Raw genomic sequence first — 27,156 nt, forward strand, 5'->3', positions numbered from 1 at the left:
AGGAAGACCGCAGAAACACTGCTGGGGATGGCCTCCCAACCTAGGAGGGGTGCCAGTCGCACCATGACCCCCCTGATGTCCCGGATCCTGGCGGTGGCCTACCCTGAATTGGATGGGCGCTTTAAGACATCACAGCAGACACAAGGGGGTGAGTATCAGCACATTCTCCTATCTTTCTGCGCAGTGGAGGCGTCTGGGTGGGGGAGGAGGGCTGTGGGTGACATTAGGCCAGGGCGCTTTCTGTAGTGTAGTCCTCTCCCTTAGGCATGGCCCTGTGCCCCCGGCCCCCACCTCGGTAGGGTGACCAGTACAGCCATTGAAGGTCCAGCATCTCCCATGTGCGCGTTTGACGTCTCTTGCCCTGTTGTCTTAGTCGGTAGTACTGAGTAGTGTACCCCGAATGCGCGGCTTAGTGCATTAGGCACCTGTGTCTGTCCTCTCCGCCAACGGTGTTGACATTGCATGCACTCAACCTGGTCTTCTTTTTTCTCCCCCCACCCTTTCTCTTCATCTTCTTGTGCATGTGTGCATTAGCATCATCAGGCGGAGGAGATTTGGCATCGGAGCACGAGGGAGCTGCAGGACACAAGGCCCCGGTGGGCCCAGGAACAGACACCGACGGCACCAGTGATCCGGAGGGCGAGGGGAGCACCACGACGGGGACCGCTGGTGAGAGCAGCGAAAGCGACACGTCCTCGGATGGGAGCTCCCTAGGGGTGGCGGCAACATCCGTGCCCCCCGCCTATACAGGTACAGCCGCCGCCCAGCGCACCAGCCCCGCCCTCCCAGCAGCCCCTCAGTCTTCGCTCCGTGCCCGTTCGCCCAGGAAGGCGCGCATCTCCTTCGCCCCAGGCACCTCAGCCCCTGCCCCTGTTGCCCCTGCTGCCCTCAGTGCGGAGCTCATTGACCTGGTAAGGACGCTCATTGTTGGGCAGACGACCCTTTTGAATGCCATCCAGGGTGTGCAAAGGGAGGTGCAACAGAGCAATGCGTACCTGGAGGGCATTCATTCGGGTCAGGCTGCCCATCAACGAGCGTTCACTGCTCTGGCCTCAGCACTGACGGCAGCCATTGTCCCTGTTTCCAGCCTCCCTCTTCTTACTGCCTCCAGCCTTTCTCTGTCTCCTGTTCCTCAGCCTATCCCATCCACACCATCAGACCAGCCTGCACACACCTCAACACCCAAGAGCAGCTCATCCAAACACAAGCACCACAGATCCCACAAACACTCACCCAAGCAACACCCAGATGCAGACATGCCAACAGCCACTGCCACTCCTGTGTCCCCCTCCTCCTCGTCTCCCTCCTCCCTCCCTGTGACGTCTACACTCACACCTGCATGCACCCCAACATCAGCCAGTGCTTCCATCACCACCTCACCCTCCAGTACAGTCCACACTCGTGCAGTCACCACCCCCACTGCCATTTACACGTCCCCTGTGTCCTCTCCCACTGTGTCTGTCACCCCCTCTTCCAAGACACACAAACGCAGGCAGCCACCCACCCAACAGCCATCCACCTCACGACAGCCTACAGCACCAGCACCTTCACCCAATGACAGCACACCTGACCCTCCTACAACCACCTCCTCTACCTCCACTTCCATGTCCACTTCTCCTACCCTTTACCTTGGCCCTAAAAAACTTTTCATGGCTAACCTTGACCTCTTTCCCCCCGATGAGCTCCCCCATCCATCTTCAAAGAGTCCCAAGAGCACCGCAGCCACCACCAGCCCAGCTTCGGGTGTCACTGTTGTGCATGGGTACTGGAGCCCACCCTTTGCCAGCAGTGACACCTCCATCAGCAGCAAGGACACGTCCAGCCCCCCCCCGGCAAGAGGACCCGCAAAAACAAGGGCCGCCGTGCGAGGACAGACAGGGCTGCCCCCAAGGACCAATGTGCGGCCACTTCACCACCCACACCATCTAGGGGAGGCAAGGGCCCGAGAGCCCCATCAAAGGAGCGGAAGGGCAGCAGGAGCGCGGAGAAGGTGGACCCCACATGCCACATCCCAGCTGGGAAGGAGGACACTAAGGAGGCCAGGAGTCCGTCCCCGAAGGGTCCAGAAACGTCACGGTCCGAGGGCGACTGAGCAGGGAGTCCAGGCCAGGTCTGGCTCCCTTGACCTGCTGGATGAGCACCGCTGAACAGGGCCCGCCGTGGAGAAGAGCACCGCTGAACAGGGCCCGCCGTGAAGAAGAGCACCGCTGAACAGGGCCCGCCGTGGAGAAGAGCACCGCTGAACAGGGCCCGCCGTGGAGAAGAGCACCGCTGAACAGGGCCCGCCGTGGAGAAGAGCACCGCTGAACAGGGCCCGCCGTGGAGAAGAGCACCGCTGAACAGGGCCCGCGGTGAAGAAGAGCACCGCTGAACAGGGCCCGCCGTGGAGAAGAGCACCGCTGAACAGGGCCCGCCGTGGAGAAGAGCACCGCTGAACAGGGCCCGCCGTGGAGAAGAGCACCGCTGAACAGGGCCCGCCGTGGAGAAGAGCACCGCTGAACAGGGCCCGCCGTGGAGAAGAGCACCGCTGAACAGGGCCCGCCGTGGAGAAGAGCACCGCTGAACAGGGCCCGCCGTGGAGAAGAGCACCGCTGAACAGGGCCCGCCGTGAAGAAGAGCACCGCTGAACAGGGCCCCGCCGTGGAGAAGAGCACCGCTGAACAGGGCCCGCGGTGAAGAAGAGCACCGCTGAACAGGGCCCGCCGTGGAGAAGAGCACCGCTGAACAGGGCCCGCGGTGAAGAAGAGCACCGCTGAACAGGGCCCGCCGTGGAGAAGAGCACCGCTGAACAGGGCCCGCCGTGGAGAAGAGCACCGCTGAACAGGGCCCGCCGTGGAGAAGAGCACCGCTGAACAGGGCCCGCCGTGGAGAAGAGCACCGCTGAACAGGGCCCTTCTTCTCAAGCACCGCTCCGCTGGGCACCGCCGTCTCAAGCACCGCTCCGCTGGGCCCCGCCGTCTCAAGCACCGCTCCGCTGGGCCCCGCCGTCTCAAGCACCGCTCCGCTGGGCCCTTCCTGTCAGGCACCGCTCCGCTGGGCCCTTCCTCTCAGGCACCGCTCCGCTGGGCCCTTCCTCTCAGGCACCGCTCCGCTGGGCCCTTCCTCTCAGGCACCGCCGTCTCAAGCACCGCTCCGCTGGGCACCGCCGTCTCAAGCACCGCTCCGCTGGGCACCGCCGTCTCAAGCACCGCTCCGCTGGGCCCTTCCTCTCAAGCACCGCTCCGCTGGGCCCTTCCTCTCAAGCACCGCTCCGCTGGGCCCTTCCTCTCAAGCACCGCTCCGCTGGGCCCTTCCTCTCAAGCACCGCTCCGCTGGGCCCTTCCTCTCAAGCACCGCTCCGCTGGGCCCTTCCTCTCAGGCACCGCTCCGCTGGGCACCGCCGTCTCAAGCACCGCTCCGCTGGGCCCTTCATCTCAAGCACCGCTCCGCTGGGCCCTTCCTCTCAGGCACCGCTCCGCTGGGCACCGCCGTCTCAAGCACCGCTCCGCTGGGCCCTTCATCTCAAGCACCGCTCCGCTGGGCACCGCCGTCTCAAGCACCGCTCCGCTGGGCCCTTCATCTCAAGCACCGCTCCGCTGGGCCCTTCCTCTCAGGCACCGCTCCGCTGGGCACCGCCGTCTCAAGCACCGCTCCGCTGGGCCCTTCCTCTCAAGCACCGCTCCGCTGGGCCCTTCCTCTCAAGCACCGCTCCGCTGGGCCCTTCCTCTCAGGCACCGCTCCGCTGGGCACCGCCGTCTCAAGCACCGCTCCGCTGGGCACCGCCGTCTCAAGCACCGCTCCGCTGGGCCCTTCATCTCAAGCACCGCTCCGCTGGGCCCTTCATCTCAGGCACCGCTCCGCTGGCCCCGCCGTCTCAAGCACCGCTCCGCTGGGCCCTTCTTCTCAAGCACCGCTCCGCTGGGCACCGCCGTCTCAATCACTGTTTATGGTTCACTGTGCCCACCATGCCTCCTCCTTGACCAGTGGAGACTGTCATCCACCTGATGGACTGTGGCTTTGCACTCCCCAGGATGGTCCAGTGGGCAGCCCACCCACTGTAGAGACATTGAGAGACTGTGGCTTTGCACTCCCCAGGATGGTACAGTGGGCAGCCCACCCACTGTAGAGACATTGAGAGACTGTGGCTTTGCACTCCCCAGGATGGTCCAGTGGGCAGCCCACCCACTGTAGAGACATTGAGAGACTGTGGCTTTGCACTCCCCAGGATGGTCCAGTGGGCAGCCCACCCACTGTAGAGACATTGAGAGACTGTGGCTTTGCACTCCCCAGGATGGTCCAGTGGGCAGACCACCCACTGTAGAGACATTGAGAGACTGTGGCTTTGCACTCCCCAGGATGGTCCAGTGGGCAGACCACCCACTGTAGAGACATTGAGAGACTGTGGCTTTGCACTCCCCAGGATGGTCCAGTGGGCAGACCACCCACTGTAGAGACATTGAGAGACTGTGGCTTTGCACTCCCCAGGATGGTCCAGTGGGCAGCCCACCCACTGTAGAGACATTGAGAGTGGGCATGGTGGCTCCTCGTGGATCTGGCGTCGTGGACTCATGTGGCTGTGGTGCCCCCCCCCTTCCCTTCCCCCTGAGGTGCCTGTAGTTTTTACATCTGATGCCCCTGCAGTGTTCTCTCCAAAGGACTCAGGTCTCCTGTGTGGGCTTTGCCCTTGTTTCTCAAAACTTTGGCCCACGGACATGATGAATTCGTAGGATGTGCAGGACTTGTTACTTCAGTTATACACTGATGTGTATATCATTTGTTTTCTTGTAAATATCTTTCATGGTTGTACGATAATTGCCAGGACCTTTTTGGTACATAAATATTTATTCCAAATTTGATTATGTCCTAGCATTTTTCTGGGGTGTTTGGGTGGTGTCACTGTGACTTGTTGCTCTGCATTGGTGTGTACATAGTTGGGGGGGTGGGGGTCGCATATGTGTGTTTCCCCGTAACCTTTCGTCCTCCCCCCTCCCGTGTGTCGTAGGTGCAGTACTCACCGTTGTCGTCTGCGCCGGACTTCGTACTCGTGGTAGATGAGAAGGTAGACGAGAGCAGGTAGGATGTTTAATTCGGGTTCCATGCTGTCCTCCTTCCTCCTGGAGTGCGTAGTGGTGAGCGTTTTCCCGTTCGTAGTCTGTTTCCGCCGTGTTTTTATCGGCGGTGCTCCCGCCCCGGAAATGGTGGCGGATTGGTGAGTTGTGATAGTGTGGGGGGTACATTGTCTGCCGCCTGGCTGTTGGCGGTGACCGCCGCGCTGTTTGTTTGTACCGCCGTGGCGGTCAGAGTGTTAAAGTGGCTGTCTGTGTTGGCGGTTCCCGCCAGGGTCAGAATTCCATATTTTTTACCGCCAGCCTGTTGGCGGGTTGGCCGCCGCTTTAACACCGACCGCCAGGGTTAGAATCACCCCCAATGTCTACAATGTCTTATGTCTGACACATCCAGCTAACAATGTCTTACGCCTGACACACCCAGCTAACAATGTCTTAAGTCTAACAAACCCAGCTAACAATGTCTTAAGTCTGACACACCTAGCTTACAATGTCTTACGTCTGACACATCCAGCTAACAATGTCTTAAGTCTGACACATCCAGCTAACAATGTGACACACTCAGCTAACAATGTCTTATATCTGACACATCCAGCTAACAATGTGACACACCCAGCTAACAATGTCTTAAGTCTGACACACCCAGCTAACAATGTCTTAAGTCTGACACATCCAGCTAACAATGTCTACAATGTCTTAAGTCTGACACATCCAGCTAACAATGTCTTAAGTCTGACAAACCCAGCTATCAATGTCTTACGTCTGACACATCCACCTAACAATGTCATAAGTCTGACACATCCAGCTAACAATGTGACACACCCAGCTAACAATGTCTTAAGTCTGACACACCCAGCTAACACTGTCTTACGTCTGACACATCTAGCTAACAATGTCTTAATTCTGACACACCCAGCTAACACTGTCTTACGTCTGACACATCCAGCTAACAATGTCTGAAGTCTGACACACCCAGCTAACACTGTCTTACGTCTGACACATCTAGCTAACAATGTCTACAATGTCTTAAGTCTGACACATACAGCTAACAACGTCTTAAGTCTGACACACCCAGCTAACAATATCAAGTCTGACACACCCAGCTAACAATGTCTTAAGTCTGACACACCCAGCTAATAATGTCTTAAGTCTGACACACCCAGCTAACAATGTCTTACGTCTGACACATCCAGCTAACAATGTCTACAATGTCTTATGTCTGACACATCCAGCTAACAATGTGACACACCCAGCTAACAATGTCTTATGTCTGACACATCCAGCTAACAATGTCTTAAGTCTGACAAACCCAGCTAACAATTTCTTAAGTCTGACACACCCAGCTAACAATGTCTTAAGTCTGACACACCCAGCTAACAATGTCTTAAGTCTGACACACCCACCTAACAATGTCTTAAGTCTGACACACCCAGCTAACAATGTCTTACGTCTGACACATCCAGCTAACAATGTCTACAATGTCTTAAGTCTGACACATCCAGCTAACAATGTGTTACGTCTGACACATCCAGCTAACAATGTCTTACGTCTGACACATCCAGCTAACAATGTCTTAAGTCTGACACACCCAGCTAACAATGTCTTACGTCTGACACACCCAGCTAACAATGTCTTACGTCTGACACATTCAGCCAACAATGTCTTAAGTCTGACACACCCAGCTAACAATGTCTTACGTCTGACACACCCAGCTAACAATGTCTTACGTCTGACACATCCAGCTAACAATGTCTTAAGTCTGACACATCCAGCTAACAATGTCTTAAGTCTGACACACCCAGCTAACAATGTCTTAAGTCTGACACACCCAGCTAACAAACACTTAAGTCTGACACACCCAGCTAACAAACACTTAAGTCTGACACACCCAGCTAACAAAGACTTGTCTGACACACCCAGCTAACAATGTCTTACGTCTGACACATCCAGCTAACAATGTCTTACGTCTGACACATCCAGCTAACAATGTCTTACGTCTGACACACCCAGCTAACAATGTCTTACGTCTGACACACCCAGCTAACAATGTCTTACGTCTGACACATCCAGCCAACAATGTCTTAAGTCTGACACACCCAGCTAACAATGTCTTACGTCTGACACATCCAGCTAACAATGTCTTAAGTCTGACACATCCAGCTAACAATGTCTTAAGTCTGACACACCCAGCTAACAATGTCTCAAGTCTGACACATCCAGCTAACAATGTCTTAAGTCTGACACATCCAGCTAACAATGTCTCAAGTCTGACACATCCAGCTAACAATGTCTTAAGTCTGACACATCCAGCTAACAATGTCTTAAGTCTGACACATCCACCTAACAATGTCATAAGTCTGACACATCCAGCTAACAAAGACAAGTCCCTTCACTGCGGTCTGCGCTAGAAGCCCTGAAACCTTTAAAGTCCCCGGTGGTCTCCAGCACGTGCTACAATGTTGTACTGATGAACAACTGTGCGCAACATCGATGTGTTACAAGAGTAAAAACCACAAGGTGTGGTGGGAAGCAGCTAAACGATGATGTGAGGTTTGTGTCCCCCCCCCCCCCCCCCAGGCCCAGCTCGTGACAGATAGAAAACCACCTTAGCTCTCGTCCGCATTAAAGTCCCGCTAGGTGACTGACAAGCCATCTGCTAGAAAACATACCTGGGTACCTCACAGAGAGGCACCTCATCTATGGGTGACTTTGTCCAGCGGGCAGTACCACCCCCACCAGCCAGAGGGATTTCTACTTTTCGAATTTCAATCTATTTTAATCCACATCTGTTTTTGCTCACCCTATCTGTATTTAGCCAAGGATATTTTGTGCACTGTGAAGCGAAGTCACATCTAGTATACTTGCACGTGCATGGTACTCACATGCACGCTTTGAGTACCATTAGCACACGTGTACCCTTACAAACCGTGCCTCACATCAGGACTGACCACATCGAGAGTTACCAAGGAAAGAGCTATTTCCACTTTCCCGTTTTTAGAACTAAGTACAAACAGAAAGCAGGTTACTTATGGATAAAAATAAGTTTAAAAACCCAGAAAAACATGCAACCTGCATATACAGAGGGGCTTGAGGTGCGATTGGCTTTGCACCGATGGTTGAGACTGACTGAAGCTGAACCTCCCCGTCTCACAACAAGACGATCAGGCCTCTTTACTAGAATTCATTCATTCTCTAACCCCCTCACCTGCCCCTCTGCACAGCTACACGCCTGGCAGTCACGACTGACAACATTTAGAATCATTGGGGGAAAAAACAACTTAATTTCCGTTTGAATCCACATTTTAAAATAGATATAGATAGGAAAATAAATGTTTTTATGTCTGTATCTGTAAAAATCAGCAATAACTGAAAGCAGGGAGCCTTAAAATACAACAATAAAGGTTCAGTAGGTGCCGGGGATCTCCGGGCTCTGGTGGCACTGCACCTGCTGCACCATCGGAAGATTCACCCCGGCCTGGCCAGTCACTGTTCCACTTAGGAAGAGGTGGGCGTGGCTAGCTGACCCTCGACCTTTATTCAAAATGTGCATCACACTGAAGCGGCGCAAACTCCGGCTAAGGGGTTCCGTGCCTGCCACAAACTTGGAGCCGACCCCATTGTGTCAGTCTGCGGGTGCATAAAGGGGGTGCGCACATTATGCGGGGCTCGGGGGAGGGGGGCACTCACACATGAAACGAGTCAGTATTAATTAGCGAAGATAAATAGCGTGCCTGCGAGAAGCTCATTAGAAGGGCTTAATTACTGCGCCAGGGGCGCTGTGTCCTTATAATGGGAGGGCCCCTCCCACGAAAAGGAAGCCCCCCCACCTTGTCAGAGAAGTGCGGGGGTTGGGGGGTCTCTGTAGCCCAGATAAGGAAGGAACAACTGCTACACCCAGGAGGGCTTCTAGCTCAGAAAATGAAGGGCGACAGATGTAACGGTAGGAGATATAGCCAGGGGAGGAAGGGTGCAACACATGCAGCAAGAGGTGGGTAACTTCAGCAAGGAGAGGCGCCACGCATGCAACAAGAGACGCAACACATGCAGTAAGAGGTGGGTAACTTCAGCAAGGAGAGGCGCCACGCATGCAACAAGAGACGCAACACATGCAGCAAGAGGTGGGTAACTTCAGCAAGGAGAGGCGCCACACATGCAACAAGAGACGCAACACATGCAGTAAGAGGTGGGTAACTTCAGCAAGGAGAGGCGCCACGCATGCAACAAGAGACGCAACACATGCAGCAAGAGGTGGGTAACTTCAGCAAGGAGAGGCGCCACGCATGCAACAAGAGACGCAACACATGCAGCAAGAGGTGGATAACTTCAGCAAGGAGAGGCGGGACGCATGCAGCAAGAGGTGGGTAACTTCAGAATGGAGATGTGGAACGCATGCAACAAGAGACGCAACACATACAGCAAGAGGTGCAATGTATGCAAAAAGGGATGCCTTACTCTAGGAAGGAGAGGCGCAACACATGCAACAAGAGGTGCAACACATGCAGCAAGAGGTGGCTTACTCTACCAAGGAGAGGCGTAATGCATGCAACAAGAGACGCAACACATGCAACAAGAGGTGCCTTACTCTAGAATGGAGAGGTGCAACGTATGCAACAAGAGGTGCCTTACTCTACCAAGGAGAGGCGCAACACATGCATCAAGAGGTGGCTTACTCTAGCAAGGAGAAGCGCAACACATGCAGCAAGAGGTGTCTTACTCTAGCAAGGAGAGGCCCAACATATGCAAAAAGAGGTGCCTTACTCTAGCAAGGAGAGGCGCAACACATGCAACAAGAGGTGCAACACATGCAGCAAGAGGTGGCTTACTCTAGCGAGGAGAGGTGCAATGCATGCAACAAGAGGCGCCACACAAGCAACAAGAGGTGCAACACATGCAACAAGAGGTGGTTTGCTCTAGCAAGAAGAGGCGCAACGCATGCAACAAGAGGTGCCTTAGTCTACCCAGAAGAGGCGCAACACATGCAACAAGAGGTGCAACACATGCAGCAAGAGGTGGATTACTCTAGCAAAGAGAGGCACAACATATGGAACAAGAGGTGCAACACATGCAGCAAGAAGCGTCCTACTCTCGCGAGGAGAGGCACAACACTAGCAGCAAGAGGTGTCTTGCTCTAGTGAGGAGAGATGCAACACATGCAACAAGAGCTGCAACATATGCAGCAAGAAATGTCCTACTCTAGGGAGGAGAGGTGCAACACATGCACCAAGAGGCACAACACATGCAGCAAGAGGTGTCCTACTCTATTGAGGAGAGGAGTAACACATGCAACAAGAGGTGCCTTACTCTAGCGAGAAGAGGTGCAACACATGCAACAAGAGGTGCCTTACTCTAGTGGAGAGGCACAACATGAGGTGTCTTACTCTACCAAGGAGAGGAACAACACAGGCAACAAGAGGTGTTTTACTCTAGTGAGGAGAGGTGCAACACATGCAATGAGAGGGGTTTTACCCAAATGATGAGAGGTGCAACACAAATGCCACCAGAGTTGTTTTACCCTATCAAGGAGAGGCGCAGCACATGCAACAAATGGTGTTTTACGCTGGCAAGTGAGGGCGCAACACATGCAACAAGGGGTGTTTTACCCACGCGAGAAGAGGTGCAACACATGTAACAGAGAAGTTTTACCTAAGTGAGGAGAGATGCAACACATGCAGTCGGGAGGTGTTTTACTCTAGCAAGGGAGGGTGCAGTACATGCAACAAAAGGTGTCTTACTCTAGCGAGAAGAGGTGCAACACATGCAACAAAAGATGTTTTACCCTAGCGAGGGAGGGCACAGTACATGCAACAAGAGGTGTTTTACCCAAGCAAGGAGAGGTGGTACACGTGCAACAAGAGGTGTTTTACCCTAGCAAGAACAGGTGCAACACATGCAAGAAGAGGCGTCTTACCCTAGCAAGGGAGGGTGCAAACCATGCAACAAGAGGTGTTTTACCCTTGTGAGGGAGTGTGCAACAAGCAGTGTTTTACCCTAGCGAGGGAAGGCACAACAAACGCAACAAGAGGTTTTACCCTAGCAAGGAGAGGCACAGCACATGCAACAAGAGGTGCTTTACCCTAGTGAAAAGAGGCGCAACAAGAGGTGTTTTACATGAGTGAGGAGAGTTGCAACACATGCAATTGAGAAAGTTCTCCACTCTAGCGAGGAGAGGCGCAACACATGCAACCGGAGGTATTCAACTCTAGCAAGGAGAGGTGCAACACATACAAAGAGAAGAGTTGGAGCCTGCCACGAGAGGTGCAACATATGCAACCGAGAGGTGTTTTACCCTAGCGAGGAGAGGCGCAACACATGCAACAGGAGGAGTTAAAGCCTGCCAGGAGAGGTGCCACACATGCAACTGAGAGGTGTTTCACCCTAGAGAGGAGAGGCACAACACATGCAATGAGAAGGGTTTTTACTCTAGCAAGGAGAAGTGCAACACGTGAAACAAGAGGAGTTTGACCATCTCATGGGAGGTGCAGCACATGCAACAAGAGGAGTTTGACTCTGTCAGGAGAGGCGCAACACATGCAGCCAAGTGGTGTTTTACCCTATCAAGGAGAGGCGCAACACTTGCAGCAAGAGGTGTTGTACTCTAGCAAGGAGATGAGCAATACATGCAACAAGAGGTGTTTTACACTAACAAAGATAGGCACAATGCATGCAACTGAAAGGTGTTTTACCCTAGCGAGAAGAGGTGCAACACATGCAACCGAGAGGTGTTTTACCATAGCTAGTAAGGGTGTAACACATGCAACCAAAAGATGTTTTACATCCTAGTGAGGGAGGCCACAATACATGGAATTGAGAGGCACTTTATCCTGGTGAGGTTAGGTGCAACAGGGAGGTGTTTTACACTAGTGAAGAGAGGTGCAACACATGCAACCGAAAGGTGTTTTACCCTAGCGAGAAGAGGTGCAGTACATGCAACAAGAGGTGTTTTATGCTAGTGAAATTAGGCACAACACATACAACCAAGAGGTGTTTTATCCTAATGAGGTTAAGCTCAACATATGCAACCAAGAGGTGTTTTATCCTAGTGAGGTTAAACGTGACACATGCAACCAAGAGGTGTTTTACCCTAGCGAGGAGAGGTGCAACACATGCAACCAAGAGGTGTTTTATCCGAGTGAGGTTAAACATGACACATGCAACCGAGAGGTGTTTTACCCTAGCAAGGGAGAGCACAACACATGCAACGAGAAGTGTTTTGCTCTAGGGAGGAGAGGTTCAGCACACGCAACCAAGAGGTGTTTTACCATAATGAGGAGAGGCACAATGCATGCAACTGAAAGGTGCTTTACCCTAGCGAGGAGAGGTGCAACACATGCAACCGAGAGGTGTTTTACCATAGCTAGTAAGGGTGTAACACATGCAGCCAAAAGATGTTTTACATCCTAGTGAGGAAGGCCGCAATACATGGAATTGAGAGGCACTTTATCCTGGTGAGGTTAGGTACAACACATGCAACAGGGAGGTGTTTTACTCTAGTGAAGAGAGGTGCAACACATGCAGCAAGCGGTGTTTTACCCTAGCGAGGAGAGGTGCAACACATGCAGCACAAGGTGTTTTACCCTAGCGAGGAGAGGTGCAACACATGCAGCAAGAGGTGTTTTACCCAAGCGAGAAGCACAACACATGCAACCGAAAGGTGTTTTACCCTAGCGAGGAGAGGTGCAGTACATGCAACAAGAGGTGTTCTATGTTAGCGGAATTAGGCATAACACATACAACCAAGAGGTGTTTCATCCGAGTGAGGTTAAGCACAACACATGCAACCGAGAGGTGTATTATGCTAGTGAGGTTAAACGTGACACATGCAACCGAGAGGTGTTTTACCCTAGGAAGGGAGGGCACAACATATGCAACCGAGAAGTGTTTTACTAGAGGGAGGAGAGGTGCAACAAATGCAACAAAAGGTGTTTTACCATAATGAAGAGAGGCACAATGCATGCAACTGAAAGGTGTTTTACCCTAGCAAGGAGAGGTGCCACACATGCAACCGAGAGCTGTTTTACCCTAGCGAGAAGAGGTGCAACACATACAACCGGGAGGTGTTTTACCCTAGTGAGGTTAAGCGCAACACATGCAACCGAGAGGTGTTTATCCTAGTGAGGTTAAACGTGACACATGCAACCGAGAGGTGTTTTAACTTAGCAAGGGAGAGCACAACATATGCAACTGAGAAGAGGAGGAGAGGTGCAACACATGCAACAAAAGGTGTTTTACCATAAGGAGGAGAGGCACAATGCATGCAACTGAAAGCGAGTAGAGGTGCCACACATGCAACCGAGAGCTGTTTTACCCTAGCGAGGAGAGGTGCAACACATGCAACCGAGAGCTGTTTTATCCTAGCAAGGAGAGGTGCAACACATGCAACCGAGAGGTTTTTTTCTCTAGCGAGGAGAGGTGCAACACATGCAACCGAGAGCTGTTTTACCCTAGCGAGGAGAGGTGCAACACATGCAACCGAGAGCTGTTTTATCCTAGCAAGGAGAGGTGCAACACATGCAACCAAGAGGTTTTTTTCTCTAGCGAGGAGAGGTGCAACACATGCAACCAAGAGGTGTTTTACCCTAGTGAGGTTAAGCGCAACAAATGCAAACGAGAGGTGTTTATCCTAGTGAGGTTAAACGTGACACATGCAACCGAGACGTGTTTTACCCTAGTGAGGTTAAGCGCAACACATGCAACCAAGAGGTGATTTATCTTAGTGAGGATAAACGTGACACATGCAACCGAGAGGTGTTTTACCCTAGCAAGGGAGAGCACAGCACATGCAACCAAGAGGTGTTTTATCCTAGTAAGGTTAAACGAGACACATGCAACCGAGAGGTGTTTTACCCTAGCAAGGGAGAGCACAACACATGCAATCGAAAGGTGTTTTACCCTAGCGAGGAGAGGTGCAGTACATGCAACAAGAGGTGTTTTATGCTAGCGAAAGTACACACAACACATGCAACCAAGAGGTGATTTATCTTAGTGAGGATAAACGTGACACATGCAACCAAGAGGTGTTTTACCCTAGCAAGGGAGAGCACAACACATGCAACCGAGAGGTGTTTTACCCTAGCAAGGGAGAGCACAACACATGCAACCGAGAAGTGTTTTACTCTAGGGAGGAGAGGTTCAGCACACGCAACCAAGAGGTGTTTTATCCTAGTAAGGTTAAACGAGACACATGCAACCGAGAGGTGTTTTACCCCAACAAGGGAGAGCACAACACATGCAATCGAAAGGTGTTTTACCCTAGCGAGGAGAGGTGCAGTACATGCAACAAGAGGTGTTTTATGCTAGCGAAAGTAGACACAACACATGCAACCGAGAGGTGTTTACCCTAGTGAGGGTTAAGCACAACACATGCAACCGAGAGGTGTTTACCCTAGTGAGGTTAAATGTGACACATGCAACCGAGAGGTGTTTTAACCTAGCGAGGAGAGGTGCAACACATGCAACCGAGAGGTGTTTTACTCTAGTGAGGGTTAAGCACAACACATGCAACCGAGAGGTGTTTACCCTAGTGAGGTTAAATGTGACACATGCAACCGAGAGGTGTTTTAGCCTAGCGAGGAGAGGTGCAACACATGCAACCGAGAGGTGTTTTACCCTAGCGAGGAGAGGTGTAACACATGCAACCGAGAGGTGTTTTACCCCAACAAGGGAGAGCACAACACATGCAAACGAGAAGTGTTTTACTCTAGGGAGGAGAGGTTCAGCACACGCAACCAAGAGGTGTTTTACCCTAGCGAGGAGAGGTGCAGTACATGCAACAAGAGGTGTTTTATGCTAGCGAAAGTAGACACAACACATACAACCAAGAGGTGTTTTACCCTAGTGAGGGTTAAGCACAACACATGCAACCGAGAGGTGTTTACCCTAGTGAGGTTAAATGTGACACATGCAACCGGGAGGTGTTTTACCCTAGCGAGGAGAGGTGCAACACATGCAACCGAGAGGTGTTATGCCCTAGCGAGGAGAGGTGCAACACATGCAACCGAGAGGTGTTATGCCCTAGCGAGGAGAGGTGCAACACATGCAACCGAGAGGTGTTATGCCCTAGCGAGGAGAGGTGCAACACATGCAACCGAGAGGTGTTATGCCCTAGCGAGGAGAGGTGCAACACATGCAACCGAGAGGTGTTATGCCCTAGCGAGGAGAGGTGCAACACATGCAACCGAGAGGTGTTTTAGCCTAGCGAGGAGAGGTGCAACACATGCAACCGAGAGGTGTTTTACTCTAGTGAGGGTTAAGCACAACACATGCAACCGAGAGGTGTTTTAGCCTAGCGAGGAGAGGTGCAACACATGCAACCGAGAGGTGTTATGCCCTAGCGAGGAGAGGTGCAACACATGCAACCGGGAGGTGTTTTACCCTAGTGAGGGTTAAGCGCAACACATGCAACCAAGAGGTGTTTTATCCTAGTGAGGTTAAACGTGACACATGCAACTGAGAGGTGTTTTACCCCAACAAGGGAGAGCACAACACATGCAATCGAGAAGTGTTTTACTCTAGGGAGGAGAGGTGCAACACATGCAACCGAGAGGTGTTTTACCCCAACAAGGGGGAGCACAACGAGAAGTGTTTTACTCTAGGGAGGAGAGGTGCAACACATGCAACCGAGAGGTGTTTTACCCCAACAAGGGGGAGCACAACGAGAAGTGTTTTACTCTAGGGAGGAGAGGTGCAACACAGCAACAAAAGGTGTTTTATCCTTTTAAGGGAAGGGGCAGCAGATGTAACCGGGAGGTATTCTACTACCACCCTACGGAGGGAGGGTGCACTTTTTGGGATGTGGACCTACATGGTACATACATTGCTGCTGAATGTGGTGGCTGCTCAGAGATCACACGCCTGGAGATATTGACCTCTCATCTTTGTTCAAAATGAAGTGAAAGAAAGCCTGGCATTACCAGAGCATGCTCCCTCAGTCTGGAGGTTGGGGTGCTCCGGCTGGATGTCAGTGAGCAGGGGCTGCAAGGGACATCAGTCCGCAAGGGCAAGACATGCCTGCTGAGTGGGCGAGCCGGGCTTCCGGGGTCCGAGGAGGGGTCCTGAGAAAAGAAAAAGAGCACAATTCAGGAACCTGCATGACACTGAGAGTATTTATGCAAAGGAAACTAAGTCTTTCTCGCTCACATGCACTTCTGTGAATGCAAAACCGCACTCAGGGCTCCATTACTTCTTCCTCAGTTTAGGGGGAGGTTGTGAATTTAACACTCCTGGACTTAATACTGATGCCATTCATTTAGGGGTGCAGAAGTAACGAGGGGACGGGTTGAACCCTGAGAATCACACGAAAAAGCAACAAATACCTGGGTATTAGTAATTCTGGGTCCAGTTCCTCTGGTAATTCCCCATTCTTCCATACTTCCAGCTCCTGGAATCTTCATGGAAAACACAACATATCTGTGGAGTTTCACAGACTTTGTAATTCCCAATGGGGCCGGCAACCCGGTTCCTGACCCTATTTGGAATTCCAGCTACTACTACTGAGGCTCTCGGAGTGAAGAGAATTGAAGTTTCAACCACATCTCACTCCACACCCACCACAGTGATGTTTTACTCCTGCCTGTCACAGCCTCAGTTTATGAACCAATAGGGAGAGCCCTCCTTCCGGGGTTCTTCAAGTCCATTATCAGTTTCCTATTTGAATAAGCTGTATTGTGCTTTTGCAGGGAAGCAATAATTTCTAGGCACAGTTCATTGTTGGAACAAACTTGAGACAGGGGCATGTGTTACTGTAACAGAGTATTAGCAAACTTTCCAACGCCACATATAGGTCTCAGGGCTTAATTTGTAAAGTAAATTTTATTTTAAAAAGTAAGTGCCAGGGAACCTTGTCAGGAGGCCCCTGCGCCTTGCACTACCCATCGCCCCTGCTCGCGCTGCTAATGACAGTAGAAACATCTAATAACCATCTCACTTTATAAGAAAGCATTGTCGACAGATTGTATTCATTTTTAATGTATATTGAATTATTAAACACTGCCTTCTGCTCATCTCAAAATTTGATAGACAGCGCCACCATGTGGTAGACTCTCATTAGAGCTGGGTAGAGAATAGCAGTGGAAACCACCAGCTCAAATTAAGCACTGGTGCTCTCTCTATCACAAATCTACGTAAACATTTTTGGTAGCGTGGCCTGTTTAATGTTGTTGGCAGCACATTTCGGACCAGACTCACTGTTGGAAAGTGGATTATTGGTAAAGGTAGGTAAGTGCCTACACTTAGTAATAGGCCAATAGGTCCAGTCAGGGTCTCAATAAATTGATCCCAGCTCAACCTTGGTAGCTTGGCAATGAACAGTTATGCTTAACTTAGGAGACAGGTGTGTAAAGCATTTAGAAATCACAAAACAGTAAAAAAGTAAAACACAAACCACAATACAAATCCAACACCAATGTATAAAAATAGATTTTCTTTATCTTAAAAATTACACTAAAACTACAAAAATCCAATAAAGGGACCTGGAGATATGAATTTTTAAAGGATAAATGTTTTCTAGAGCATAGAAATCAAAAGTGCCAATATGGACGTCTGGTTGCACTCAACCAAGGCAAAGTCAAAATTTGAGGCCGACCGTGACGGAGACCTGCTCAGCTACAGTGAGTGGGATGCCTCGGTTGAAGTTTTACCTTCAGACTTAGAGCCAGATGTATCAAACTATTTTGCATTCACAAACGGAGCAAATCGCAAAATTCCACCATTTGCGAATGCAAAACAACCTTTCACGATTTATGAAAAACATTCACAGTGCAATTTTAAGGAATCGCTAAAGTTCCCTAAATTCTCTAAAATTCCCTAAAATTGCGACTCAATTTTGCGAATCGCAAATTACGATTCTCTAAATACAAAATCGCAAATAGGGAATACCTATTTGCGATTCCCTATGCAAATTTTTCAAGCATTTCCTAAATGTGAACTGGGCGTTTTGAAAATGCAATTACCACCAACTCCAAGTTGGTGGTAACCATGTGCAATTTTAAAAAATGAATTTTTTTCAAAAGTGCCATGTAGAGCACACATGCCCTTGGGGCATGTGTGCGCTTTACATCTGCACAATGTTTTTTGGGGGTGCATTAAAGGGGGCCTTAGGCCCCAGGCACCCATGGATTTGCATTACCTAAGATGCCCATAGGAATGAATGGAGTCCCATTCCCTAAAAGCGATTGCAAACTTTAAGGAATCGCTATTAGCGATTCGCTATTTTCAAACATACGATAGTGATTTCTTAAAATTCGCTATTTAGGAAATGTAAACCGGTACTATGATACATCTTGACCTTAGACTTTTTCTTGAAGATTTTCTGGACCAAGATGAAGTCACAAGTGGAATCTGACCTCCTTGGAGCCCTCTTCGGATACGCATTGTAGGAGACCTCGTCAAGGATTCTACATTCGGACTTGAACCATTTTTCGGGATGGAAATCTTCGTCTGGGACCAAGTTCAAATTGAAGCCGACCTCCTGGTGCCCTTCTCTAATCTACTGCACGGGAAGCCTTGGTCAACTTTTTACGCTCAGACTTAGAAACTTTTTTGGAGCTTTTTCTCTCCAACGTCGGATGACCCTCCACAGCAAGCCAATTTCGAGTCAACATCGTCAGATTGCCTTTCCATGAGCCCATGGTAAAATCCTAGAAGTCTGGGGCTCTGGAGCTTTTCTCCAAACTTCTGGATCTTCTTTCAGAAGTTCCTCCAAGGTTCTTTACGAGTCCACAATTCACCCCAAGGTTCCAGAATCTCTGAGTTGCTCCTTGAGGGTTAGGACTCCAGCTCCCAGAATACACCTGGTTCAAATCCAAAAATGACCACTAGTCACTGGTCAGATGGTCGATTTCTTCAGGCTTGATGCAGGGGACTCTGGTCAGCTATTTTCTACCTATAGCATACAGGGAGTCCCTTCTTGAAGCAGTAGAAGCCAGGGAAAGTATTTTTTGTGGTGAAGCCCAAGTGTACAGCTGGTGCATCCCTTCTGAGTGAGAGTCCAGGTACAGGCCAAGGGTCCAGCAGGGGGGTGTAGCTCTGCCAATGTTATCTTTGCTCCCGGGGCGGAAAGCAGCGGGGGTGCTCTGTCCAATGACATGCAGGCCACCACACTCCAGTGACCATTTCCTGGGAAGTGTAATAAAAATCAATCCCAGGGAGTAACATTCCTCCAAAATTCAAGATTGCAACAATTCAATCTTAGAGTTTAGGTCTGGCTGAGCCCACCCACTGTGTGCCTCCGTTTCCCTTAACACACCCCTTCCTTAATCTAATCAGGGGGCACCTGGCTGTCTGGGGTTGCAGGAAATGGGGGAGGTGCAGTGGCTATACCAAATGTCCTTCCCTTCTTTGAAGGCCTGTCTGGCTGCTCTCCCCTCATCCTGTTCTACCATCTGCTAAGGCAGATCTCCTCCCACCAGATGCTTCCTTTGTTTCAGACCAGGCCACGTCACACCTGATCAAGGCAGCCTAGATGGGGCTGCCAGGGGCTGACCAATCAGAGAAGGGCACTACAAGGCTGAAGTTGGGAACTTTTAGGAAGAGTTCTAAAACTCTTTCTAGGTACAAGTTATATAAACATTTAACAGTGCAGTGGCATATTATTTGGTTTATTACAACTGTTAATTTGATACTAAACATGCCATATTTAGCTCTTTCCTATGGAAAACAAAAAACTTTATTATTTCAAAATAAAGTCTCACCATGATCGCCTATGGAGCTCATTCAGTACCACGGGGAAACACGATTTTAGCTATTTATCCCTCAGCAGGACTTAGAAAACATCTTTTATAAAGTCCCTGCTTATAGCTACACTGCTCCCAACCCTGGGGGCGCTTAGGACATACCTTAGGGCTGACATATGCAAACAATAAGGTAGCTTAGGACTTTGAAAGCACTTTTAATTCCAAAGTCGAATTTGGAGTTAACTTTAACTTAAAAGCAGCCAGCAAGGTAGGCATGCCTTTAGAATGACATAGGGCACCTCAGCAGTGCACCTACGGCTGTATGACCTATGCTGGGGTCCCTAAACCTATATGCCCTACCATATATTAGGGACTTATAGGTAGGTTGACACAGCCAATTATAATTAGCCTAATTTGCATATCTATTTTATGTTTAAAATCTCTTTTATTGAATTTAAAGTGCATCAATATAACAACACCCACCTACAACCACTGGTGGGTGGGGTGAAGTAACTGAGGGGGGAGGAAAGAAGACACAAAGAGGGGGGAAAGAAAAAGCAGTTAAGCCCACTGTGTGCATGCACTGTGCTTCCCCGTTCCTTGAGTGTGTCTCAGGTGCATCGTGTTGCCAGGACTCTTGTATTGAAGGGGTGTCTTAATTTGTTCGGGTGGTGTCTGTAGGGGTTGTCAATCGGAGGATACGAAGATAAGACGGGCATGATAAGTCCCTGAATTCTTCTGACATGTACCGTATATATGGGCCCCAGGTTTTATCAAAGAGGGGCAGTGAGCCAGTTGCTGCTGCTTTCAGTTTTTCCATGCCCATGAGGGCCCACAGTTTGTGTAACCAGCCAGTGTGTGTAGGGATGGTCTCTGTACCCCATCAGGAGAGTAGGAGGATCTTTGCTGCCCCCAGAGCCAGTGTCATTGCCCGGCCTCAAGGTGAGTGAAGCGGGTACGTGAGGGGACCCAGTAAGACGTAGGTAGGGAACAGCGGTATGTTAGTATAATGGATTTCATCAATTGCTTGGAGGATTGTGCGCCAGAAGGAAGCAATTTTCGGGCAGTGCCACAGTATGTGTGTAAGTGTTCCCTCCTGCCCACTCCCACACCAACACCCTCCATCCCCATGCTCCCCCCAGCCAGCCATCTGAGCCGGTGTATAATACATGTCATGGGCTATTTTCAGGAACATTTCCTTGGTGTTTGTGGCACGCACTGCGACTCTTGCTCTGTGGAGTACATCCCGCTATTCTGTATCTGTAAAGGTGCGTTCACATTCCATTTCCCATCTAAGCCTTGCAGGGGTGGCAGGGATTGCAGCTGGCACTACCAGAAAGGTGTAGATATCAGACAGAAGTCGTTTTTCGGTATCCCTAGTTATCAGCCACCGCTCAAAGCGGGTAAGGGGTCGACTCGCATAAGGGCTTACAGTGGGGGAAGTCACCCAATGGTGAGCTGCGAGGTACTGCCAACATGCGGTTGCTGGGAGCCCAAATGCTGCTCGTAGATGGTCGAAGTCCATGACTCTGTCCTCAGCAAAGAGATCTCCTATCCTCTTGTAGTTTGCTTTCTGCCAGGGTGTGACAGCAGAATTGCCCAGCACCGGAGGAAAGTCCGGGTTGCCGATGAGCAGCGTCTGTGGGGGGGGGGGGGGGGGACTGGCGTGGACAGTCCCCTCTTAACCTGTACCTTATCCCATGGTCCCACCGTCGCCCGCAGGTCAGGGGAAACATATACTCCGAAAATCAGCGATACACTGTTCCAATCATATAAAACAGAAAATAAAAAGTGACCGGGGTCCTAAATTCTTCGGGAACCACGGACCGGGGTAGGTCTCCGCCTGGCCAGCATTGCTCCAACAAACGTTGTTTAGCGCTGGACTATTGGTCCGTGTAATCCTAGGATGCCCGCCTTCAATTTTAGGACGGGCTCGAGTTAGAATTATTTATTCCATATTTATGTAAGTGATTATTATACCTCCCTACTAATTGCTGGTTGAGAGACACTTGTATTAACTTTTTGATAAATATATGTGGCCCTTATTATTCAGGAGATACATATAGTCACATAAGGTCCTGATGAAGCATCACTGGATCCGTTTGGACCACCAGGATGCGAAACATGTTGACCCATGAGGTGGTAGTCTTTGGAGAATTGCCAGACTCCTCTCACTGATATGTTCTACATTACAAGAGTGATTGATCTTAACTTCTTTATTCACTCTTTTGATTCTAATTTTTAACCTTGGCCCTGACCGTTCATTGGGTCCAATAAAATCCACAGTCCCAGTGGCAGTTTTGAGAGTCAATTTTAACTACTTACCTGCTTTTGATCTCCGTTGATTCTTTAGTCACCTTTGGGGTCACGGCACCACCACATATTAAGATCTCCGGCAAAGAGCCCCCCGTCAGGGGTGGTACCCGTCAGACATTGCAGCGCCAGTCTGACGAGGAGCAGCGCCTATGATGAAGCATGACACCCTATGGGTGTGTGAGGCCCCTTGCTCCTAGAATTTAGGACCCCGGTCACTTTTTATTTTCTGTTTTATATGATTGGAACAGTGTATCGCTGATTTTCAATGTTCACTTAAGGAGGATATACACTGGACCATAATCCCTCCTGATCCCTCCCTTATTCTCAGGAAACATATACTCCCTCCGGTCGGTGTTCCCTCAGCAGCCAGGGCACTTTCCAAATATGGAATCCTGCCACTGCCTGGTCAATAAAGTACCAGTATTTCCAAGTGAGAGGTTGGGCCCATTCGACAGTGTACCGCAGTTGGGGTGTATAATAATAGCTCATCAGGTGGGGGACTCCCAGGCCTCTGTCCATTTGAGGCAGATTTGCCTGAGTCTTTGACATTCTGGCCCTCTTGCGTCTCCAGATGTACTCCCATATGTGTGCTTGCATTTTATCTATAAGGTTAGGTGGCGGTTTCAGTGGCAACGTCTGCATTTAGGCAGGAGTGTCATATTTATTGCCGCTAAACGGCCCAACCACGATAGTCCATGTGTCTTCCACCTTGTCAGGTCGGAACCTACCATCGATAATATCGTAATATAATTGCGAGCCACTGTTGCCGCGAGTGTGGGTGTATCCAGAGACCCAGTTACTTAATGCCATATGAGGCCCATGAGAATGGGAGGGTAGCCTCCAACGTTGTCCGTTTGACCTCTGGGATCGTGAGATTTAGAAGAGCCGATTTAGTGAGGTTGGTTTTAAAACCCGGTGCTTTGCTAAACGCCGTGAGTTCTGCCATTACCCCCACGAGGGAGGTTTGGGGTTGAGACAGATGGAGAAGCACATCATCTGCATAGAGTGCTAATTTGTGCATTATGCACTCCATTGGTACTCCATGTATATCCGGGTGCTGCCGAATGTGCTCAGCAAATGGCTCCATATACGAGGCGAACAGCAGAGGCGACCAAGAGCACCCCTGCTGTGCCCCCCGGAAAAAGGGAATTGCTGCGACAGCTCTCCGTTCACTGAGACCAGAGCTCTGGGTCTATCATAGGTGCTTCGGATCCACCCACAGAATCTAGGTCCGAGCCCAACGTGTCACAGGACCTCATGGAGGTACCGCCAGTCTACCTGGTCAAAGGCTTTCTCCGCATCAATGGAGAGGAAGATGGCAGGGATTTGGGACGGATGGACCTTGTCCACCAAGTGGCATAGTCACTTGGTATTATTGCTACAGGATGTTTCTAGTATAAACCCTGTTTGTTCTGGGTCAACCAGACCCTGCTATACGGGTTCAGCCGGCAGGCCAAGATACGCTTGATGATCTTAGTGTTCATGTTCAGTAGCGTTATGGGTCTGTAGGAGGAGCATAACCGTGGGTCCTTCCCCGTTTGGGGCTAACAATCACCATGCCCAGTTGCATTGTTGGGGGAGGTGGTGTGTCGGGGTCAGTGCTTTGTACAACCGGGCGAACATGGGGGCTAACTGTGCCCCAAAGGCCTTATAGAACTCTGCTCCGAAGCCACCCACTCCCGGCACTTTTCCGGTTTGCAGACGATGTAGAGTCCCCAGTACCTCCGCCGGGGTAACATCCTTCTCCAGTGTGTCTCTGTCTGCGGTGGGGATCTGGGGCAATGGGGTGGGGTCCAGACAGTCGTCTATGTCCTGACTGTCAAGCTCTTCTGCAGCACATAAGTCAGAGTCACTCTGCGGATTGCTTCCTGCATGCAAGGCGGTGGGCCAGAAGTCGGCCTGCCCTGTCTCCCCCTGCGTAGAATTTTTGCCTAGTCTGGAGCAGAGCATATTCCGCCCTATCCCCACCCAAGGCCCGCAGCTGTTTCCTGAGGGTGGTGAGGTGTCTTCTCACCAGAGAACCCGTCCTGCTATGTGTAGCCTCCAGGACTCTTATTTCATCCTCTAGTTGGAGACGCTTCTCACGGCGGGCTATATTCAATCTCGCTGCTATCGCTATAAATTGGCCCCTGACCACTGCCTTAAGAGTTTCCCACATAATTGTAATATTTGTTGTGGGAGTGTTGTTTATTTCCAGAAAGGAAGCTATTGTTTCCCTTATTTCAGCTAAGATATCCTCATACGCTAGGAGCCGCGTGTTAAGCCTCCAGTGCCTTTTGCTGGTGTTGTGGGGAGACATTGCGAGGCGCAATGTGAACGGGGAGTGTCGGAAATAGAGGCCACCCCTGTCTCAGACCTGCTAACCAGAGTAGTTGCATATCCATTTTAATCAGAACACAGGCCCTGGGACTATTTAGCAGTGCCCAGGGCACTATCAGAGTCAGAAAAACACCAGTATAAATGAAAAATGGGGGGAAATGTTAGGGGGCTTCTGCAATCAGCCCAGTTTTCCCACACTCACAAAGAGAATATTGTGAGTTGGTATAACTTAAAACAGACTTAGGGGGTCATTCTGACTCCCGCCGGCCGCGATAACCGCGGTGCCGGCGGGAGGCGCCAGAATACCGCTGCGAGGTCAGAAGACCGCCGCGGTTATTCTGTGTTTCCCGCTGGGCTGGTGGGCGACCGCCAGAAGGCCGCCCGCCAGCCCAGCGGGAAACCCCTTCCCACGAGGAAGCAGGCTCCGAATGGAGCCGGCGGAGTGGGAAGGGTGCGACGGGTGCAGTAGCACCCGTCGCGATTTTCAGTGTCTGCATGGCAGACACTGAAAATCTTTTAGGGGCCCCCAGGGGCCCCACGACACCCCTCACCGCCATCCTGTTCCTGGCGGTCAAAACCGCCAGGAACAGGATGGCGGTGAGGGGGTCGGAATCCCCATGGCGGCGCAGCAAGCTGCGCCGCCATGGAGGATTCCTCAGGGCAGCGGAAAACCGGCGGGAGACCGCCGGTTTTCCGTTTCTGACCGCGGCCATACCGCCGCGGTCAGAATGCCCTTGGGAGCACCGCCAGCCTGTTGGCGGTGCTCCCGCGGTCCCCGGCCCTGGCGGTCCATGACCGCCAGGGTCAGAATGACCGCCTTAATTGTGAATTACTTTTGAATTTTCATGGGCAAGTCTTATTTGCTGGGGGTTTAACAGATGTATAATTCAGACTTTACTTTTGACAAGACTGGCTTCAAGGGTGCCCTGTTTCTGCCCCTATCATGAGAAGTGGAATGGGGTCCAGTGGGAGAAAAGGTGTGGGTGGGAATGGAGGAGGGTCTAGGCCAGAAGAGGCCACAGCAAGCTTTCTACAATGTTGTGCACTACATGACAACAGTACCACAAGCATTGATGCACACACATATACATTAATTCAATGACATTGTTTGGAATGGGGTATCTGTGATGGGCTGAGTGACATTTCTCTACATCATGGTTTATTTCTGCATGTTACAAGTCCAGCTCCCCGCACAGAACAGGCACTAGTAAAGCCAATAGGCATGGCTTGCATTTTGACCTCTGGCTAAAATATTTGTAAAGGTTTCTGCAATGAAAAAAAACAAAAACAGCAAAGATTGCGTTCTGAAGACAGTGTATAATCAAAATAAAGATTTTAAAGTGTGATTGTTCAGTGTACCCTGGAGAAGTAAACCAGTCCTTCATGCACTGCAATGCAAGAACTTTACAGGAGGCGGAATGAGTCAGCAAACTACCAATAGCATGAACTGGGAGGGAAATAGTCCTATGGGCAGACCCAAAGCGAAATCTATGTATATTTTAAAGAATTGGCCTGCTGCTCAAGCTAGGCCTAGAAGGCAGCTTTGCACAGGAAAAAACTTTAAAGTCACAGTAGAAATCCATGATCACTATCTCCCCAGTGCGTTTTTGGCAGCACATGCCAACCTGGTTATGGCAAAGAAGATCCCTGCATTCTACGGTTTTGCTTCGCAAAGCATGGCTGTCCATGACTGTTCCTGCACCCGGTAGTCAGCCGAGGTGCTGCAAACCTATCTGTTTGCCATTACCCCAGACGTGCGCGGTTGAAGCTGGCAGCGATCAGTATTCCGTGCCCTCCATGCATCCCAAATGTCTCCTAAACAGAAACTCCAAACAGTCGGTCTTGAGAGCCAGCAGCCAGTCCAGACCACACAGGGCTACAAGAAGGTGACTGGCAACCTTCCCCCCACCACGTGCGGGGCTCTTCCTCCAAACCTAGAAGCCAGAGTCCTCAAGAAGCCCAGGGATCCACGTGGAAGGGTATTTATCCCACGCGCCCTCTTCATCCGTAGGCTCAGAGCTACCAGTTTGTAGGAGAGGTCTAACCACAAGCACTGAAGATGGGGAGATGTCACCTGTCTGACTCCAAGAGCTTCCAGGCCTTTCTTCCTGCCTCGCCAACAATGCACCAACATTTCCATGTCCCCGCCTTTCCCAGATTCCTCTCATGATCATTCCACAACCCTCAGATTTTACATCCTCGTCCACAGATGAGGCGAGCTACACATAGTGCACTCTCGGTCCGTCTGTGGAGATGCTTCATTCTGTCAAGAAGCACTCCACCTACAACACTCCTCCTCTCACTCTTGTCCCCTCCTCCCATATGTTGTGGATCCCTCCTTTCTGTCTGATATGTACCTCCACCCTCACCACAGTGCTTTAGGTGACCAAATGGTGGCTTAATGCCACTAACACATGATTAATTAACAATCTCATCCTCTGAAAGAGACACGCCCTCCATCGACCCTCAGGGCTGTGAGTACGCTCACTTTAACTCGACCTGGTCAAGCGGAACATAGTAATAGAGCTACAGTGTGATGGAATGGAAGAGGTTCCACTCACCTCATCTACCACCAGGTTGTAGTCACTCTTCTCGCCGTCGCTGTCCTGAAAAACAAGAATAGATAGACCAGTTACAGAACATTCAATCTGAGCCTCCAGGAAGAGAGACAACATACAGAGCAGCCACAAGACACTCTCTAAGCCGTACAGGTGGACCGTGCTCATAGTTATCACAGAAAGAAGAATCTGGACTCTTCTGAAGGAACATACTCCAACCACTCACAGAACCTATGGTCTGGTTCATTT

At 50.7% G+C, this 27,156-nt stretch overlaps 1 protein-coding gene across 1 annotated transcript in view; it reads right to left on the minus strand.

Annotated features, from left to right (window-relative positions):
- TLE2 (TLE family member 2, transcriptional corepressor) overlaps positions 1–27,156 on the minus strand; it is a 296,917-nt gene that overhangs the window by 93,845 nt on the left and 175,916 nt on the right. Inside the window, exons 10-11 of the mRNA XM_069215878.1 lie at positions 26,911–26,955; positions 15,956–16,096 (exon numbers count right to left, since the gene is read on the minus strand). Coding sequence (XP_069071979.1) covers positions 15,956–16,096; positions 26,911–26,955 — 186 coding nt within the window. The remainder of the gene's footprint in view (positions 1–15,955; positions 16,097–26,910; positions 26,956–27,156) is intronic.

This window comes from Pleurodeles waltl, chromosome 12 (assembly GCF_031143425.1).
Source record: "Pleurodeles waltl isolate 20211129_DDA chromosome 12, aPleWal1.hap1.20221129, whole genome shotgun sequence".
Lineage (NCBI taxonomy): Eukaryota > Metazoa > Chordata > Amphibia > Caudata > Salamandridae > Pleurodeles > Pleurodeles waltl.